This window comes from Gobius niger, assembly GCF_951799975.1.
Source record: "Gobius niger genome assembly, chromosome: 22".
Lineage (NCBI taxonomy): Eukaryota > Metazoa > Chordata > Actinopteri > Gobiiformes > Gobiidae > Gobius > Gobius niger.
Window position 1 is genome coordinate 13,595,405 of NC_136873.1, and position 12,849 is coordinate 13,608,253.

Below are 12,849 nucleotides of genomic sequence, written 5' to 3' on the forward strand. Positions count from 1 at the left end.
CCAGCAAAAAAAGACAAAAATCCAGCAGAAAAATGACAAAAATCCAGCAAAAAAAGACAAAAATCCATCAAAAAAGTGACAAAAATCCAGCAAAAAAGTGACAAAAAAAAATCCAGCAAAAAAAGACAAAAATCCAGCAAAAAAGACAAAAATCCAGCAAAAAAGTGACAAAAATCCAGCAAAAAAGTGACAAAAATCCAAAAATTAAAAATTAGAAAAAAAAATTGAAAAAAATTGAAAAAAAACATTGAAATAAATAAATAAATAAAAATTATAATAGATTTTTTGCGATTATGCTAATTTTGTAATCGTTTACTGTTGTAATCGAAATCGGAATCGAATTTCGATTAATTGCACAGCCCTAGTAATAAACTTTAGTTTTTTTGGATTCTTTTTGAAAGACACAAGGTGGAAACAAACAAAGCTGTTTCGACGGACAAGGAACTACTTCCGTCTTCGTCAGAGGCGTCCGATAGTGAAATATATGATTACATGATGAGAAGCTTGGCCTCTGACGAAGACGGAAGTAGTTCCTTGTCCGTCGAAACGCGTAAGGTATTTGAACAGCTTTGTTTGTTTCTACCTAGTAAGAAACCAAAAAAACTAAAGGACTTAGAGCATATATACATAACAATAACTCATATTTATATCGGGATACAAGTATAATATATGGGGAGTGAATCGCCGGGGTCCATAAACAAAAGCTCCAAAATAAAAAAAAAGTTTTGATTGGGAAAATACATCGAGAACTTTTTTTCAATATATGAATAATAATGAGCCCGGCAGTCCATTTCCCACTTGCAAGTCACACAATGTGTTCTTTATATCCTGATTTCTCATTATGTCAGTGCCCTCTGCTGGACACCTGTGGAATTCTTTCCTTTTATTCTTATTTAATCTGCCCCCTAGTGGCTGAAGTGAGCATTCTGGTAATTAAAAAACAATCATAACTCCGCACAGGAATGGGCTAGAGACTTACTTTTTTTTTTTGGACATACTTATGAATTTATGCTCGACAAGTTGTGGTCTGACTTAGAGGCAGAGTAGGTGATAACATTTTTATTTGATATAGTGGGGCAAGCAAGGACATGGGAACCCAGGGCGCTGAGAGTGCTGCAGCCCCCCCTGCTGGATAGTTTGTGCATTACATACAATATTAATAAACAGGAAATAAGCACAGAATATATTGCGATAAACAATATAACTAAAGGCAGTAATATCGGACTTGAATCTAATTGAGATGCTGTGGTGTGACCTTAAAAGGGCAGCTCATGCTCAAAAGAGTTGAACTACGTCTGAAAAGAAGAGCAGTTATCACAAACACTTGACTTCAGTTATTGCTGCGAAGGGCGGCACAACCAGTGATTAAAGGGGCTAGATGTAAGTTCACCATTTTATACTCACTGCTGCCACCTCTGGTCATACATGTAACTGCAGCTTCTGCATTAAGCTCGTGCATGACGGCGATTCAGACCCGAAATAACACCTTTCTGAGTGACAGTGCAGGATTTTAGAGGCAGTTACACATCTACATATATTAGGACATTGTTGGAACATGTAGGGGGAGGAAAATACTTACTTTAAACATTTTTAAACTCTGTATAGTCCCTTTAAGTTCAGGGGGCATTTACTTTTTTAAATTCTCTTATTTTAAGCGATTTTAATGCTTGTTCCATTGGCTCTCATTTCAAGACAGTCCAAACCATCTCAAAATTAGCCTTATTTGTTCTAATTCAAGCACATTTCAAGCAATTTATTCAAGATAAGAGCGTTTTTTCATTGAAGTTGTAGCTCAAATGTGCTGAAGTTGATGAAAGGTGGCAGATTCCTAACTTTAGACTTCAATTAGACTCATTAGGACATAAATAGAACATAATTCATTACATTAACTAATTACGTTTAGAGGCTGACAAATTGTAATGCTGATTTATTCACTATTACAATTTTACATGTGTTTGTTTTGGTTCTAGAAACGATTTCCCGCTCAGAAGGCGACACAAGCCCAACACGAAGACTGAAATCTGGTTTCTGTGCTCGAGGTCTGGTATAGTAGCTTTAAAAACTTTGTCTTGGTTAAAGAAACCCACAACACACACGGAATGCAGAACTCGCCATCAAACGTCTGTGTTATAAGGTCTTAAGGCCGACTGACTCCAACTCCATTTGTTTTAAATCTGTGAAACAATACGCCGTGACCTTTGGGTTTGTGTAAACAGGAAGGGGGCGAGTCTCGGCTCAGGACGGCTTTTCTAAAAGAGCGCGAGAGGAAACCCGGGCCTGTGAGGTCGCCGTGACGACAGCCTGACTCACCTTGGCTTGTGCTTCGGTCTGAGCCGGCTCTTGTTTGGACTCGCTGTGTGGCTGAGGAGAGAACTCCGGGAGGGGTCCGGTCTGAACCTGAGGCAGAACAATCTTATTATTATTACACTGTGGTTCAATGTCACGCAACGTAATACAGAACAGAAGTAAGAACAAAAATAAAGTCATCAAAATAGTACATTTGACTGTGATTTGAGTAACTAATTTCAAGAAATCTGTCCATGAAGCAACTTTTTTACACTTAGTGAAAACTTATTAATGGACATATTTCTTGTCCGGCCCAAAAATGAGGCCACCTGGATTTAACCAACAAATAGGTTGTTCCACCAATTGATTTTTCTTCCTGATTGCTTGTTGTATTAGTGAGTGTTACCTGGTAATGTGTGGTTATAGTGAGTGTTACCTAGGGAGGCACCGATACCACTTTTTCTAAAACCGATACGAGTACTTGGATTTAAGTACTCGCCGATACCGAATACCGATACGAGTACAAGGCATTTTCTTCAACATTCTTACTTTTTTCACAGCAGATTGGTTTGTAGTTAGTTAATTTACTCATGTACATTTCCTTAAGTAAAGTAGGCGACACATTTAAGAGCAGTTAGAATTGTGCTGATGCCATTTATTTACTTATATTTTCAGTCAATATAATTTTTAATTGTTATTGCTCTGTCCATCACAGACAGAAAAGCCCATGTCCAAAAGCTCCCAATGCCTGAGTTTTATTCATGTATGTGTTTTTATTTAACAATAGTATTGAGATGTTACTTAAATGGTCTCTTTTCGTCTTTACTTCAGCTCCTGTAGATTTTCTCGTGTGTTTGTAGTAACTTAGCGAGTAGCTTCAGCGTTTTCATTGTTCTGCTGCAGCTCATTTTGGCTCAATATAAACATGCTGTATGTCTTTACTTTGGATTTTCTGAGGACTTTTTAGTCGCTGGGTTAGTTTTTCAGATGAATAAACCCCTGGGCCTAAAACGGCGTCAGAATGGTCAAGACTGTTAGCCGCGAGTTAGCAACGTTAGCCTGTATGTTGTAAACTCTGCAGACGCTGCAGCACGAACAACATTAAGCTCTGGTTAAATCCAGCTCAGACTCTGGTTTAGAGAGCGCCGTCTGTAATAAAGTCAGCTCTATGTGGATTATTGTATTTACACTAAAGAAATCTCCAGTTTGTTGCTTCTTCTCTCCTCAGCTGAGAGCTGCGCCTCGTAGGTGCGCTGGTATCGGGACCCCATGAATGAGTACAAACATGTGGTATCGGCCCGATACCCGACACTGGTATCGGTATCGGTGCATCCCTAGTTATATTAGTGAGTGTTACCTGGTAGTGTGTGGTTATATTAATGCTACCTGGTAATGTGTGGTTATATTAATGCTACCTGGTAATGTGTGGTTGTATTAGTGCTACCTGGTAATGTGTGGTTATATTAATGTTACCTGGTAATGTGTGGTTGTATTAGTGCTACCTGGTAATGTGTGGTTGTATTAGTACTACCTGGTAATGTGTGGTTATATTAGTGCTACCTGGTAATGTGTGGTTGTATTAGTACTACCTGGTAATGTGTGGTTATATTAGTACTACCTGGTAATGTGTGGTTATAGTGAGTGTTACCTGGTAATGTGTGGTTATATTAGTGTTACCTGGTAATGTGTGGTTATATTAGAGTTACCTGGTAGGGTGTGGTTATATTAGTGCTACCTGGTAGGGTGTGGTTATATTAGTACTACCTGGTAATGTGTGGTTGTATTAGTGCTACCTGGTAATGTGTGGTTGTATTAGTGCTACCTGGTAATGTGTGGTTATATTAGTGTTACCTGGTAGGGTGTGGTTATATTAGTACTACCTGGTAATGTGTGGTTATATTAGTACTACCTGGTAATGTGTGGTTGTATTAGTGCTACCTGGTAATGTGTGGTTATATTAGTGTTACCTGGTAGGGTGTGGTTATATTAGTGCTACCTGGTAGGGTGTGGTTATAGTGAGTGTTACCTGGTAATGTGTGGTTATATTAGTGTTACCTGGTAATGTGTGGTTATATTAGTGTTACCTGGTAGTGTGTGGTTATATTAGTGTTACCTGGTAGTGTGTGGTTATATTAGTGTTACCTGGTAGTGTGTGGTTATATTAGTGTTACCTGGTAGTGTGTGGTTATATTAGTGTTACCTGGTAGTGTGTGGTTATATTAGTGTTACCTGGTAGTGTGTGGTTATATTAGTGCTACCTGGTAGTGTGTGGTTATATTAGTGTTACCTGGTAGTGTGTGGTTATATTAGTGTTACCTGGTAGTGTGTGGTTATATTAGTGAGTGTTACCTGGTAGTGTGTGGTTATATTAGTGTTACCTGGTAGTGTGTGGTTATAGTGAGTGTTACCTGGTAGTGTGTGGTTATACTAGTGAGTGTTACCTGGTAATGTGTGGTTATATTAGTGCTACCTGGTAATGTGTGGTTATATTAGTGCTACCTGGTAATGTGTGGTTATATTAGTGCTACCTGGTAATGTGTGGTTATATTAGTGCTACCTGGTAGTGTGTGGTTATATTAGTGTTACCTGGTAGGGTGTGGTTATATTAGTGTTACCTGGTAGTGTGTGGTTATATTAGTGCTACCTGGTAGTGTGTGGTTATATTAGTGCTACCTGGTAATGTGTGGTTATATTAGTGCTACCTGGTAATGTGTGGTTATATTAGTGCTACCTGGTAATGTGTGGTTATATTAGTGCTACCTGGTAATGTGTGGTTATATTAGTGTTACCTGGTAATGTGTGGTCATATTGGTGCTACCTGGTAATGTGTGGTTATATTAGTGTTACCTGGTAATGTGTGGTTATATTAGTGCTACCTGGTAATGTGTGGTTGTATTAGTACTACCTGGTAATGTGTGGTTGTATTAGTACTACCTGGTAATGTGTGGTTATATTAGTTAGTGTTACCTGGTAATGTGTGGTTGTATTAGTGCTACCTGGTAATGTGTGGTTGTATTAGTGTTACCTGGTAATGTGTGGTTGTATTAGTGCTACCTGGTAATGTGTGGTTGTATTAGTGCTACCTGGTAATGTGTGGTTATATTAGTGTTACCTGGTAATGTGTGGTTGTATTAGTGCTACCTGGTAATGTGTGGTTGTATTAGTGCTACCTGGTAATGTGTGGTTGTATTAGTACTACCTGGTAATGTGTGGTTATATTAGTTAGTGTTACCTGGTAATGTGTGGTTGTATTAGTGCTACCTGGTAATGTGTGGTTGTATTAGTGCTACCTGGTAATGTGTGGTTGTATTAGTTAGTGTTACCTGGTAATGTGTGGTTGTATTAGTGTTACCTGGTAGTGTGTGGTCGGGTGGTTGGGCAGCTTCTGTTGGAACAGTTCACAGAGCGCGCGGTTCTGTCTCTCCAGGTCGTACACCAGCATCTTCAGCTTAATGCACTCCTCCCTCAGGTCCTGGACCAGATCATCATCATCAATATTAAAATCATCAATGCAAGAACCATCAGGCACAGCAGCAGAATAATGCACTGCTTGGACACTCTTTGCATTGCATTATTCATTCACTCCATGCTCGGTGGTGGTAAGTGTTGTAGTCACAGCTGCCCTAGGGTGATGGAAGCGAGGCAACCAGTCTGTGCCATCGGCCCCTCCGACCACCACCAACCACTCACTCACACTATACATTCACTAGGCTTCCTGGTGTTTCCCAAACAGTCTCCCATCCAGGACCTTCCTGCTTAGCTTCCGAGGTCTGACAGGGCAGAGCAAAGGCGGTGTGGCAACAACAGAGAACAACAGCCATACACACGTCTTTGTCTTTATATTAGCTTAGAATAAACAGAATACTATGGCTTGTTATTTCAGTTTTTGCACTTAGGGGTTTAGATTTGTGTTCAAAAGAATTTCTCCAAATCATCTTGGGGGATAAAGCTTCTGTTTCCAGGCAGAATGTAAAGTGCAAAACCTAAATACATCAGTGTCAGAAAAACAAATAAAAATCACTTAAAAAGGGCTGCACGGTGGCTCAACTAAATGTCCCTGTGTCTCTGTATAAAACCTATAGAGCAGTGGTTCCCAAAGTGGGGTCCGGGGCCTCAGAGGCACTACAGGGGGCTCCCAAAGCATGTCTATAACACAAGTCCAATGAAAAAAGTTAATTTTGAAAGGAAAAATACATTTATTTGGACAAATGCACCAGTTTAAACCAGTATTTAGCCGACTGTCGTTGCTAGATGTTAGTTTTCATGTCATTTTAACTGTGAAATAATACAAATCCCTTTGAATGGCATGAATTGTTATGATTCGGGGGCCCCAAAAGATTTTCTGATCAATAAGCACTGCAAAAAGTAATTAACTAGATCAGTATAAACATCTCAATTTGAGCATAATAATCCAAATGTTAGTTGTTTTGACTGGTTAAGAAGTTCTTGGGCATTTGTCCTGGATTATTTCACTTGTTCTGAGATGTTTCTGACTCGTTTCGATACATTTCGTCCTTATTTCAGGTCATTTTCTTTGCCAATGGGGAAAGAAAATTGGTCTTATCTCATTGGCAGTTATACTTTCTTATTTCAAGCGAGATTTACCCTAGAACTGGTCTGAAATGTCCTCAAACAAGCAAAGCAAACTTGGTCCGATCAGGAAAAGTGTCTAAATGAGTGAAAACCGCTCAAAACAAGAAACATTTCCTCAATTCAAGTCATTTAAGCCAATGCTTGATATTCACTTTTTGCAGTGAGGGGGCCGCGATGTCCCGGACTTTGGAAACGGCTGCTTTAGAGAAACCCTGTAGTTTAGACCTCTACAAACATGTCCTCAAATACAAGTGATGCTTTTACTAGTTTTAGCAGTTCATATGTGTAAACCAGTGTTAAATACCAACCTTCTGATTGAGCAGAGCCTGGACCACGTGGTTCGCCACCTGTGATCACAAACGCAGCACTTCAGACTCCTCCTCAAAGACCAACATCAACATAAAGTCAGTAATGCACTTCGGAAAAGGAACTTACCTCGTCCAAACATCGCTCGTACGCCTCTCTCTGACTTTCGTTGGCCAACATCAGCGCGGAGTTTTCAGCCTGTGAAGAAAAACAGGACGATGGTTGCTTGGAGGAAAGATGTCTGACTTGTCCCTGATTTCACCTGAGGAGCTCCACCACAAACTATCATTGTGAGAAAGTCTTATCGGATCAGAGAAGGTAGGGCTGCTCGATTATTGAAAAAATAATAATCACGATTATTTTTGTCATAATTGAAATCACGATTATTAAAACGATTATTTAAAAAAAATCCAGCAAAAAAGTGACAAAAATCCAGCAAAAAAGTGACAAAAATCCAGCAAAAAAGTGACAAAAATCCAGCAAATAAGTGACAAAAATCCATCAAAAAAGTGACAAAAATCCATCAAAAAAGTGACAAAAATCCATCAAAAAAATGACAAAAATCCATCAAAAAAGTGACAAAAATCTATCAAAAAAGTGACAAAAATCCTTCAAAAAAGTGACAAAAATCCTTCAAAAAAGTGACAAAAATCCATCAAAAAAATGACAAAAATTCATCAAAAAAAATGACAAAAATCCATCAAAAAAAATGACAAAAATCCTTCAAAAAAAGGACAAAAATTCATCAAAAAGGACAAAAATCCATCAAAAAATTGACAAAAATCCATCAAAAAAGTGACAAAAATCCATCAAAAAAAAGACAAAAATTCATCAAAAAAATGACAAAAATCCATCAAAAAAAGGACAAAAATCCATCAAAAAAAGGACAAAAATCCATCAAAAAAAGGACAAAAATCCATCAAAAAAAGGACAAAAATTCATCAAAAAGGACAAAAATCCATCAAAAAATTGACAAAAATCCATCAAAAAAGTGACAAAAATCCATCAAAAAAGTGACAAAAATCCATCAAAAAAATGACAAAAATCCATCAAAAAAAAGACAAAAATCCATCAAAAAAATGACAAAAATTCATCAAAAAAAATGACAAAAATCCATCAAAAAAAGGACAAAAATTCATCAAAAAGGACAAAAATCCATCAAAAAAGTGACAAAAATCCAAAAATTAAAAATTAGAAAAAAAATTAGAAAAAAAAAATATATATATAATTGATTTTTTGCGATTATGCTAATTTTGTAATCGTTTACTGTTGTAATCGAAATCGTAATCGAATTTCGATTAATTGCACAGCCCTAAGAGAAGGTGTATAAATTATCAAATGATCATAACTCTTGGGTGTGATTTGTTCCCAGGCCTGTTGAACAATATCTGGACTTGTCGAGCTCAGTATCGGGCTCCTCCAGTGTGTCCTGCAGAGTGCACTGTTATGTGTGAAAGCTCCTTCAGGGCACGCGAGGTACCTCCAGCTCCCGGAGTCGGTCCATGAGCTCAGAGCTGTTGTCCTCCAGGTAAGACTCCACGTCGGCCTCCTCTCCCTCCTCAGACCCAAAGTCCTCCTCGCACACTCTCTGCTCCGCCGCGTCCGACATGCCTCGCATCTGAAACCACAAAACCAGGTCTTTATTCCAAAATGTTGCTCCGTCTCACTGTTCTCATGGGCAGCAGAGGAGGAGCAGAGTTTAGCATTATCTCTGCAGCGATCGCAGTTTGTTATGAAACGAGAGCAGGGACAACAGACGCTCTGCGGGTCACAGCCCCGGCCCACTTTAAAACAAAAGCCCAAGATAAAATATCACGAGTCTTCTACCTGTGAAATAGATGTGTTTATTCAGTTAAGGCGAGACGCTGCAGGTGAATAGGGAAAAAATGTATATTTACAGATATCAATTTGAAACTTTTGCTGTCGATCACTGGTATAAATGTGAGAAAAACATACATGGCAAGTTTTCTGTCATTTTATCTTTTCATATAAGAACAAGGTGTTTTGTGCCTAAAAATGCCCCAAAATTTCCCATCTTTTCGGCGACGAAATCTGAATAATGGATAGAGCTACATTCAAATTTATGGTTTCATTTTATTGATGAATGAGTTGCCAAGACTTTCTCAGAGGGGATTTTGGATTTCTTGTTCAGTTTTAAAATAAGCTGTTTTATAGTGGAAAAATGTGTAAAAAATTAATTTTCGCCTTATTTTTTGACATTCAAAACTCAATAAATGGGGCTTAGGGATAAGATAATAAAAAATCCCTCTAAAAAAATCTTCCAAATATTGTTCAGTCCAAGGCTGGAAAATGTGAAGTCTTTAGGTCCGACTGACGTGGACATAGTGTCGCCACAATGACAGAAAAATGTGTTTTGAGAAAAAGGCCCTTGAAATTGTGTTCTCCCATATAAGTCTATGGGGGAACATTGAATCAGCGCAATATTTAAACATGTTATTGTGAAGATTAGGCATGTTTTCTGTTTCCGGGTGAAAGCTTAGATGTTCAGAGACCAATTTGGCCCAAAACCTGAAAACTGAAAAAATTGAGTTTTGCCTGTAGTGTCTCCCCTTAAGTGGCAAAAGGTGGAGGAAAAGATCACAAATATGTTATTTGGAGGCAAAACCAGTGAAAAAACAGTGAACACATACTTTTGTTTGGGTCGCATTAAAGTGCAGACTGGCCCCACAGCAGGACCAGCTGCACATCTTTCTCTCAGGACAACAGACAGAGTTTAACTAACTAAGTTAACTAAGTTTGTAGTTTGACCTATGAGAGCATATAACGCTTAAGGAAGAACACCAGGCAGTGCGATATAAACGAGGAAATGAATGAGGCTGCCGTCAGAGCACCGCTCTCAGTGCTGCTCGTAATAAACCTCAGTCGACTTGTTTTTATAAGCGACGCCCTCTCGCCGGTGGTGCAGACACACAGTAATACAGCTGCGCACTTGGAGCAGCGCTGTGCTTATTATACTGAATTTGCTGTTATGCTTATTACGCTCACATTGCTGTAATCCTGCCCCCTGGTGGTCACGAACGACTCCAAAAGACACTTGGTAAACTGGATTCCTATGGTGACTTTGCACCTCCCTCGCACTTAAAAGAGTCTTTTCTTTTCTAAAAAATTGCTATGACCCATGTGACAACGCTCGGCTATATTTTTAACCACGCTGTTTTTGTACATCAGCAAAAAAAAGTGCAAGCTAAATCTAAGAATGACAGGCTCTGGAGCTCTGTGGAGACTCGTTGCTTGGGCTTACTGCCTTTTTGCCCTTTTAAAGGAACAGGCCACCGTTTTTCCATACAGAGATATGTTCTTACCTGAGCTTAGACGAGTTGATGCGTACCTGTCTGGTCTTTGTGCGTGCGCTCAGTCACCCAGCATATTCCTGTAGCTCCAAAAGGGGGTGAAGTTGGAAGCGACCACGCTCTTCCACGGGCACAAAGACCAGACAGGTACGCATCAACTCGTCTAAGCTCAGGTAAGAACATATCTCAGTATGTACATTTCACAGACCACTTGGAATCATTATGATGAATGGGGCTGAATGGAGCACCAGTTATCTTTAATATCTTATATCTGTGTTTTGAACCAACCTGAGATCAGATAAAGATGCTAATGCCAACAGAACAAGCGGAAATGACACCTGAAATCAGCCACATTCACTTTTACATTTAAAAATACTTATTTTTCGGTTAAAACGATAAAAAATAATCTGAATTATGGGGGGGAAAAGTGCTTGTTCCATTGGTTGAAGAGGTTTTATCTGATCTAAGACAAGAACAAATTAACCCAAACTTTAGATTTAATCTCTTAAAGCAGTACTAAGTAACTCTTCCCCCTAGAGGCCATAAGCGCAACTGCAGGTGTTGTAGCAAGTTACGATTTTTTAACTTATTAATTGTCTTGGAGAGTAAATACTACGCTGACAGGAAAGGCGAAGGCAGAGAGGGTTACTGTGCATCCAATTATACAATGGAAATATTTTTTTTCACTCAAACTTTGCTGTAAATACTGTTTAAAGTGACGTTAGCCCGCAGTTAGCTTTGCCCGTTAGCCTGTTAGCTTCTTCTTCGTGATTACATTAGTGTGTATTGGTGACTCCGGTCCGGTGGCAGTCAAGTTGCAAACATGGTTTTCTGGCCAGAGACACCAGGGGGAGATGAAAGACCTTCCAATCATCCCATAAACACTTGTATCACCCCCACAGGGACTACGGAGAGGATTTATTAAGGTAAACACGTTACTTAGTACTGCTTTAATTCGAGTAGATTTATGTCATTACTTCCTAAAATGATCATCCTTTTTCCAGTGAAGCTTTTATAAACTGAATCAGCAAACTGAGAAGATGGTGTTTCTCAAGTATTATCGAACACCTTTATATTGATTTGTTTAAGTCCACTTGTTCTGCAGTAGTTTATGTGCATCAACATCACCATCATACTTGAGTAGATTTACTTTGTTACCGACCACCTCAGCGTAATATCAGCAAATTCTATGTTCACGTGTGAGACGCCGGCCTCCCCTCAGCCTCTGCTCCGTCCCGCCTCCGTCTGCCCGAGACGCCGACATCACAACGCCGCCCCCTCCGTGTTTATGCGTCAAATTCAACATCCAGTTTCGACACGAACCTGACACAAAACACGCAGAGCCCTGACCTCCGGGAGCCGGCGTCACGGGGGCTGTTTTCAGACCCGCGTCCCGCTCCCGGACAGACGTGGAGTTTCCTTTTGGACGTTTCTTATGCAGACGCCGAAATACGACACCGTCAGCACATTCTGCGGCGTGAAAAAACAATCTCCAGCGGATTATACAGGCCGAGCGCGGTGATTGTTTCGCCCCGTGTCAGTGGAGGCGCTTCAGAGGATAAGCCTTTGTTTTCATATCTCGATGCCCCCGATTCTGAAAAGCCACCAATCAAACACTTACAGTACAGCTACAGGAGAAATCTCGCTCGACTGCAGGGGGAGGCAAGCTTTCTTTCTTAATGTAAGTAGACCGAGGGCCGAAGCCGCTGATTATTAGCTCAAAGTAAAGCACAACACTGGAAAAATGAGCATCTTACATGAGATAAATGACTTAAAATAGCTTGGATTAAAGTTCTTCTATGTTGAATTTGAGTCGGTTTGAACTAATCCGAGATATAAATGCTATAGCGCCAATGGAAGAAGAATAAAACCCACTTGAAATCAGACAAATGATTGTTTTTCACTTGTAATGACACAAAATGATCTGAATTAAGAGAATAACCACTAGACCAGACCTAATCTACTCAAACCTTAGATTTAATCTGTTAGTTCAAGTAGATTTATGTCATTTCTTCCTTACAAGGATTATTGTTTTTCCAGTGCACTTCTTTCAAAATGCCAGAAAAAATGACCTAACCTTATTTTCCTCCAATTTAACTCTAATAATGTTAAAAATACTCTCTGATTTGTGTGATAATGTTTCTCAAAATCATCTTGAGGGCCAGAGGAGCACTGCAGGAGGGCTGGATTTGGAGCCCAGGCCTGACGTTGCCTACCCCTGACTCCAATGTGACGGGAAATGCACTGGATGTTTTCAATTCATAGTTTTCTGTGACATCTCTCTGACCTAAAGGACATGTCCAGCTTTATCAATATCTTCTGATTTATAATAGAAAGTGATGTTTGTGTGAGG

The 12,849-nt window shown here is 39.4% G+C and overlaps 1 protein-coding gene across 1 annotated transcript in view; it reads right to left on the reverse strand.

Annotated features, from left to right (window-relative positions):
- Nucleotides 1–12,849, reverse strand: part of nckap5l (NCK-associated protein 5-like) — a 58,771-nt gene that overhangs the window by 15,521 nt on the left and 30,401 nt on the right. Inside the window, exons 3-7 of the mRNA XM_079581120.1 lie at nt 8,666–8,803; nt 7,315–7,383; nt 7,188–7,226; nt 5,639–5,758; nt 2,311–2,397 (exon numbers count right to left, since the gene is read on the reverse strand). Coding sequence (XP_079437246.1) covers nt 2,311–2,397; nt 5,639–5,758; nt 7,188–7,226; nt 7,315–7,383; nt 8,666–8,803 — 453 coding nt within the window. The remainder of the gene's footprint in view (nt 1–2,310; nt 2,398–5,638; nt 5,759–7,187; nt 7,227–7,314; nt 7,384–8,665; nt 8,804–12,849) is intronic.